Raw genomic sequence first — 8,217 nt, forward strand, 5'->3', positions numbered from 1 at the left:
AATAATGTCCGTCCACTGAGAGAATAAGGAGTGCAGCCTGCTGTTAATCCTACGAGATGATTTATTCGAAATGGACCTCGCTTCATTTACATGGGGAAGTTAAAAAAGGCTGTTCATTTTCAGAGGAAACACAAAGGTTGTTACTCAATTATGCATTTTAATAGAATTTAAATCTAAATGCAATTCACTGTTATTCGAAAGATGAATTTAAATTCACTGTTATTTAATGAACAAAATAAATCCAGTTTTTGAAACCTAGTGTTATTGAACTTTCAAAAACAAAAATTCTATGTATTTTAAATTGATTACAAATCATCTACCGTGGAGTTTCATGAATAATGATTGAAATCAAAATCCAAAATATACAGTAATTTAACTTTAAATTTAAAGTACGAATAAGTCAAAGCAAGTCTTAAGTATCTTAATCCGAAATGTGATAAAGTAAATCCAAAATTCCCATTCTCAAAGGATGGCACCACTCCAACTCCTACTCTTATACTTCTTCCTACGTAGGTTCTAAGAACTTATAAACTCATCTCAAACTACCTAATACAACAAGGACAAAGATGAGTTCAAACAATGTTTAGTTTGACTAAAGTTTTAAGAAAAAATTTGTTAGCTACACCAAGTATAGTATAATATGGTGGTAAACATCTCATGTTGAATATGTCAATAACAACACCAAATATATGTTTCACCATACCACATGTTTGAAGTAAATTATTATATGGTGAAACTACAAAATTTAGTTTAATTGATTTTAACACTAAGAAATGGAGTCAATCTGTAATTTATAAAACTTAAACCACATTCTAACCCGACCCGAATCACATTAACTTGTCTTTCCCCTGCTTGTTCGTGTTTTCACAAAGATACTTTTTGTCTCCAAGTCTGTACCGTTCATCTCTTAGAAAATCATCTGGTTCATCTCTCTTTTTTTATCCCAAGCAAAACTGAATTCTATTTCTGTAATCATTTCGTTTAGAGATTTGTTCATAACCGACTCATTATATTTTGGATGTGGTCTACTTATGGGACAGCTAACCATTTTCCACCTCTAATTATTTTTTTTCCACCTCTAAATATTACATTGGTCAACATATTTATTTTCTTTATAAACACTTCAACAAACTTACGGGTTATATGATGGGAACAAATATTTAATTGGTTAACCTTCACTGGCAGCCTCCTTTTTGTCTATTTGCTTATTTTAAATTGTCAGAAGCAGCAATACTAAATATCTAAGAAATGGTTAATCGTTAGTTAAATGGCGAGTTGATATACTAAGAGCTTGACTGGTTTCCCTGCTACCATCCGCAAACGCAGTTTTTGCGGTTGCTAGCAGTTGACAGCGTTTCGAAACAATCATACAAATCGCTTCAAACCGTTTCGAACCTCTTAAAATCAAAAGATGGTTCCAGCTAGTGTTTGCGGTTGCGGGAGGATAATTCTTTTTTCTTTTTAAAAAAAAAAAACATATAAATACAAAAATAAAAATATTCAATAAATTTTTTAAAATAGAATTATAAAAATACTAAAATATATCTATTATATTTTAATTAATATTATAAAATTTTAAAATAAAAATATTTTCTATAATTTTAAAATATTAAAAATTTAAAACTATAACTTTCTAAATATAATTTTCATATTTATTAGAATATTATGATTTTTGATATTTTTTATAATTGTATAAAATGTAAATATTGTTAATTTATTATTTAACTGCTGCTGTATTTGGTAGTTAATCAGTTATAAGTATCCCACAAACGCACTAATTTCTAACCGTAGAACTAGTCGTACAAATCTCTTAAAACCGCTAGAAACCGCAACCAGTCGCAACCGCAACCGCTGCGTTTGAACGAGTCAGGCCCTAATAATATATAAATATATATATATATATATATATATATATATATATATATATATTAGAGCAGCCACGGCTTTGAACGCAAATACATTACCCATAAATACACGTGGTCATAAAAACACGAAGTCATATTTTCCTCCGTCGTCTGAGAAAGGACTATTCAACATTTTTGGTTCCAGTCCCATTGATATTTGGTCATTTCAACTTTGACAGAAAATAAATAGTTTACAAGCGCAATATTTTGATTGGAGTTCCTTATTTTTATACTTCACCGATATGGTTGTTTGACCCATGAATTAAATTCGTGATACTGTACAAAAGTTGGATTAAAATATTTTCACAATAGAAAAACATGCGATAACGGGTAAGCCGAGTTTACAGAAGAAGAAAAAAAATGGTAGTAATTAAGTGATAAGTTGCCAAAGTACAAATTTCGTTGTAAAATCAACATAAATTTATGAATAAATTGACGACGATTTAACAAGGACACATATAACAAGTAATTTACGACCACATTCTTTACAACCTATTGGGGACGAGTGTAAGTTAGATGATAATAGCAAATATGTTTGTTATATGCAATGTTCATAGAGGATTATTGTTTCAGCGAACATCTAAACCGATTTTTTGAACACCTAAACAATTTTTTTAATAAATTGGTTTGATAAAATCATTTAGCTCATACCCGATTTGTCGACTGGACGGGGGCCATGTCACAAGCTCATACCCAAGCTGTCGTTGGGATGTCACAAGCTCATACCCAAGCTGTCGTTGGGGACTTTGGGCTCGCCAAGCTACTTAACCATGTGGATTCACATGTGCTACTTAACCATGTGGATTCACATGTCACAACCGCAGTTAGAGGCACCGTTGGTCACATTGCATCGGAGTATCTCTCCACAGGCCAGTCATTTGAGAAACTGTTGGATTTGGGTTTGGTATACACTTGTTAGAGCTTATCACTGGAATGAGAGCACTGGAGTTCGGCAAAACCGTTAGCCAGAAGGGAGCTATGCTTGAATGGGTGAGCAACTACTATACAAATAAGTGTGTTCTTCTAAAACTTTAAAAAGTATTATTGTTTTCAAAATTTAATCTCATTAAAAAAGTATTCTTTCTAAATTTTCTCAAGAGTTGTAGCTTAAACCCGTAAGCCGATGCGCTTTTTTAAGCATTTTAGGCTTTTACCTCAAAAGTATTTAGCTACAAGAGTTACCCTTAAGTTGTAGATCCACATTAAGTCTCTTAAAATGATTAAAGTTGAGCGTAAAGAGAGTATTTAGCTCAAGTGAGAACTAACTATTGTCGCTTTCTTCTTCTTGAAGCAATCTCCAATGCCCAAGCTTTGCCTATATCAGTCTGAAACTTCCCTGAATAAAAACCGCAACAAGTTTTAAAGCCTTCAGCCATATGTACTCTGATAATATATATATATATGGATCACAAGAATTTACCTGCAGTTGATTGGAAAAACTCTTCTAAATCTTGACCTTGCTCTGCGCAAAACAAAAGAAATCGAGTTTTAGTTAATCCATACTGTCAAATCAGGAGTTCTTCATTGGGGGTCATTACCCTGTTCATACTCCAAAGCCTGTAGTATCATCTCAAGCTTATCGAAATCTTTAACAACTTTGGCTTCTGGTGATGCGTTTGCTTCGTATTCTCTCCACAGCTCAGCGATTTCTTCAGCTGCAATTATACATTTGTATAATAAAAAAAAAAGAGCACAGGAAGAGCAATGTAGTTTTCAGAAAGAGAGAAGAGAACCGACCTCTTTCTCCTCCACCCAAGAGTTTGCACATGTGTTCAAGTGCTTCACTCTCTCTTCGGTTTTTCTCTTCTTTAGAGACCCCGCAAGAAGGTGTAATATCTCCTACAATGGCTGTTTCAACAAAAATTATAGAATTTGATTGGAAAAAAAAAAGAAAAGAAGAAGCGGCAAATGTGAAAGTGAACTAACCTTCTGCAATGTCATGAACAATTGCCATTTTCATGCATCTGAATAAAGAAAGAAACCATGGAAAATTCAAAAGAAGAGTTCGTCTACCAGAAATTGAAACTTGGATCAACCAAGAAAAGCTTACTTGTCTCTGTTAACACTGGGAATATCTGAAGAAACGAGCGCCATGAGACCCATCCGATACATGTGATCCGCTATTGATTCTGGATTCTTCACGTCTCTCTTAACCCATCCAGCTCTTGCCGTTGTCTATTATCAAAAAACAAACACATAACAAACCTTCTTCACATCTATAAGAACTCGAGTAACCTCAACATAACATCATAGCTCCAAGTACGAAACGTTTCAAACTATCTCTCCAGCAAAGATCCATCATCAACTATAAACAAACAGCCACAGAGATATGAGCCACGAACATTTGAAACTAAGCATTTACAGATCCATCTTAAGAAACAAACGCATGATCAATCTAATGGATCTCGGATATTCCTTGAACGAGATTTTACGAGAGAAGAGACACTCGATCTCTCTCAATCGAATCGGAGTTGAGGTTACATTTACCTTGAGGCGAGAGCAGAGCGAGAGAAAATCTATGGCGGAGGAAGCGGCGGGAGAAGGAGGAGGGGCGGAGACGGAACCATCTCCGCTTCGATTCGGCGGTTCAGAGAGTGGGGAGTCGTCTGCCATGCAGTGAACCGCTCGGTTGGGAGACGAAGCTGCGGCGGGGAGATGGAAGAATCGGAGGTGGGGAGGAGTGAGAGAGAGTGATTTGGAGAAGAATACTCTATTCATCACATTCCTCATTTTTTGTTGTTGCTGTTCATCTTCTTCGCGTTTTGGGAAGCGTGTTTGTTGTGTGTTTCGATTGTTCTGCTTTCTCACTTAGTTTGGGCCTTATAATATAAAGGCCCATTAATTTAAGTGGGTCATGAAAATTTTGATAACATTTTTTTTTATGTGTTCAGAAATCAGAATTGCGGGGGAAAAAATATTAATCAATTTTATGGAAAATAACGTTTGTAAAACAAAATGTTGTCCAAAAAAAAAAAAAAACGTTTGTAAAACAAAAACAAATAATCTCTCCGTAAAGGTCTATGAAAAATAGATGATTTATCAGTCGGGTTATTTTTTCATTGCAAATTATAAAAATGTTTACAAAAAAAAAACCCTTTCACACTTTTATAATTCTACCATTGTAAGAATCACTTCTTTTTTTAGTGTCCTTACAGCTCTATCATCTAAACGCAGATTGCTGATCAATGCGAGCTTCAACCCTTCGCCTCATGGGAAGATAATGTTCTTCAACTACAGTCGCTTCGCAGGAATAGAGACTCTATGCGCCTTACTCTACTAGTGATTCAAGCCACCATCTACTGAATCTGGACCGAGCATAATACCAGACTTCACCAACAAGTCTTCAAGCTGCCTGAAACTATCATGTCTTCCATTGATAAGAAAATCCGCAACCGTCTTCAAAGCTTTTGACATACAAACTCTCGGGCTTCGAAAGCAATGATGCAACTCAGGTTTCTCCAATCATAATTTTCAGCAGAGGAAACGATGTCGACAAGGATCTCGTCTCTTCCCTTACGCTACAACCGCTTCATTTCACCCTTTGGACCTGTCTAGTTGACTGGGCTTTTAGTTCCACTGATATGTGTTTTATTTAAGATTAACACTAGGTTCAGCTCACAACAAACTTAAGCCTTTGGGCTCGTATGTTTTTTCTTTTTTTTTTATAATATGAAAGCCAGTTAAAAAAAAAAATTCTACCATTGTACAAGGATGAATTTCATGGATTTTTTACCTATTTAGATACACAACGGTACTCAAATGAAACTATAGCGAAGATTTTGTGTTATATTGAAAAAGGTTCCAGTTTTTTTTATTAGTTAAGATTGTATTTTTAATTATTATTATTTATGAAAACTATAGTTATAGTAAAATAATCTAAACCTGACTCAAAAAAATCGGTGAAACAAAATCAAGATAAAACATATCTGAATAAGAATGTTGCACCTTCTGAAAGCATGCCAAGCACTATATTTTTATATTAAATCTCAAATCTTTTTCCATATAGTTACCAACAAATATTTTCAGTTTTTCGAAAAGAAAAAAAAAGTGTTTCCACCATTACAAAAGACCCGTCCAATAAAATAAATAGAAAATTGTCAAAACGGAACAAAAAAACAACATGATTGTCTTTTTGGTATAAATTTTTTTTTCATTTTTTTCATTTTTCTCCCTTTTATCCTTTATATTTCTAAAACTTAATGAAATAAATAATATTTTGAAACAAAACAATTATAAAAAAATACAAACAATTGATAAAGCACTCATATACACAAACTGGTATTTTTTTGTTGAAAAACTTGATAAATTTAAATTTTAAATTACGTTCTACTAATTCGTCATCTACAGAAAATACGTTAGTAGAAAATGAATTCCAGATTAAACAAGTTAATCTAATTTTTTTAGAATGAACATTCTATTTTTAATTAAACTTCTAAGAGTATTAGTTAAGTAGTGGAGTAGAAGGGTGAAAAAATGAAGTGGAAATGGGAGAAATGAAAGGTAATAAAGTTGGAGTAAATCTTTTCATCTCATAAAAGTTGAAGGAATATTTACTCTAGTTTTAGTACAATTTTTCACCTTTTTAGAGTAAATAAGCTGAAATCATTTTCCACTTGATTGGATAAAATCAGATTAAATAGGCTGAATTTTTTTTCACCTACTTTATTTTACTCTATTTATACCATACAATCACACCCTAAATATGGGGAACGAATTCTACTAATTGTATGGCTAACTATTTTTTCTACGAATGCAGTTTTTACTTTTATGAGATATTCTGAAATTTTAGGAATGCAAAATCTAGACACTATTCAAATGGCTACATGAGGTATAATTTACTTATGAAATTTTTTTTTAGTTCTACGCAGTGTAGAAAGTGTCTTCTATGGATAAAAAACCTGATTTTGGCGAAAATTATAGAATTTCATTTAAGAAAATATTTTAAAAATATTTATAATATTATAACTTCCCTAAAACGTGTATAGGTCGATTTACTTTGTCAAAAATATAAAAAAAATATTTGTAATATTCTAACTTCCTTAAAACGTGCATTTTTTCTTTTTTATTAAACCTTTTATTAAAAAAAATCGTTAAAAACGTTTATTCTTTTTATTTAACTTTTTAATAAAAAAATTAAACTTTTAAATTTTAATGTTTTAAAAATGTTAAAGGTTTGTAAAAACGTTTTAAATAAAACTTAATAAAAATAAACTTTGTAAACTTTATAAGAAAATTCTATAAAAAATTTTTAATCAAAAACATTAAATAAACTTTATAAAAAACAAAGTTTTATTTTTTATAAAAAGTTTAAAACGTTTGTAAATTTTTTAGTTTTATAAAACTTTTTTATAAAATAAAAATTAAACTTTCAAATTTTAACGTTTTTAAATGTTTTTTCTTTTTTTTTTTAACTTTTAAATTTAACCATGTTGTGTTTTTGTTCGGTTTCGGTAAATTTCCTTTAAATAAATAGAATTATGTAGATGTTGTTTTTGATAAAATGTGTTGTTTTTATAAAATAAGTTTTACAATACCGAAATGAAATTTAATCAACAATCTCGAGAGAACCTGCTTAAGAAACTAAAATCCAGGGTAAAATTAACTATAACCCAAATTTAAACTAACTGCTGATGAAAAAATTCCACAGCACGAGCTAGATAGCGACCTACAACCAGCCGCCAAATAGGGAAAAATAAACTCAACAGGCGTCAGCCGTTAATGTAAAATAAAGGAACTAGACACGCTTTAACTGCTAATGTACAAGACCGTTGTGAGACGTCACCATTCACAGAGAGAGGGGAAACAGAAAAGAACTTCCAAAAATAACACTGGAAAAACTCAGCCTCTAAAGTACGACTAATCTACTTGTGAGACGTCATCATTCACCAAGAGGAAATAAAAATGACTTTTTAAAAATCCACTGATCTATATCAACATGTTTTAAAATAAGTTCATGTAATCTGGATTAAAATAAAAGGGTTTATGCAATTTGAATTATTTCCAATTTTCTAATTTCATAAGTAGGTTAGGTAGCACCGCAGTTACGCAGGCTCCAAAGTATAAAAACAAATTGCAATTTACTGGTTTTATTTTCCCTTAATTATATATAACACGACTAAAACCGTCGACCAATTCCAAGTACACTTTTAGCAACAACAACAACAACAACAAAAATTCCTAGTACACAGAGTAAACAAAACCATAATAAGACTTTGGAAACGTTCCCATCTCGCTCACGCAAGTGAAAATAAGAAGAAATCTCAACTATTTGACATAGTAGAGAATAGAGATAACAATTTGCAAAGAACGGGTA

At 31.9% G+C, this 8,217-nt stretch overlaps 1 protein-coding gene across 1 annotated transcript; it reads right to left on the reverse strand.

The window, feature by feature from the left end:
• Positions 1 to 3,011: 3,011 nt before the first annotated feature.
• LOC106309631 (HD domain-containing protein 2-like) lies at positions 3,012 to 4,680 on the reverse strand. The gene is made up of 7 exons (XM_013746703.1): positions 4,392 to 4,680; positions 3,955 to 4,079; positions 3,831 to 3,868; positions 3,642 to 3,752; positions 3,443 to 3,559; positions 3,325 to 3,366; positions 3,012 to 3,240 (listed from the first exon to the last, which is right to left on the reverse strand). The coding sequence occupies exons 1-7, from the start codon at positions 4,632 to 4,634 to the stop codon at positions 3,170 to 3,172; spliced, it is 747 nt and encodes a 248-aa protein (XP_013602157.1). The 5' UTR covers positions 4,635 to 4,680; the 3' UTR covers positions 3,012 to 3,169.
• Positions 4,681 to 8,217: the final 3,537 nt, after the last annotated feature.

Source organism: Brassica oleracea, chromosome C8 (assembly GCF_000695525.1).
Source record: "Brassica oleracea var. oleracea cultivar TO1000 chromosome C8, BOL, whole genome shotgun sequence".
Classification (NCBI taxonomy): Eukaryota; Viridiplantae; Streptophyta; class Magnoliopsida; order Brassicales; family Brassicaceae; genus Brassica; species Brassica oleracea.

What these genes read in the sequence shown, in the direction of transcription:
- LOC106309631 (XM_013746703.1), bottom strand. Translation starts at nt 4,634, where the DNA reads ATGAGGAATGTGATGAATAGAGTATTCTTCTCCAAATCACTCTCTCTC. An exon ending in CTTGGGTGGAGGAGAAAGAG is followed by an intron (nt 3,560 to 3,641) that starts GTCGGTTCTCTT and finishes GTATAATTGCAG; the next exon opens with CTGAAGAAATCGCTGAGCTG. An exon ending in GGCTTTGGAGTATGAACAGG is followed by an intron (nt 3,367 to 3,442) that starts GTAATGACCCCC and finishes TGTTTTGCGCAG; the next exon opens with AGCAAGGTCAAGATTTAGAA.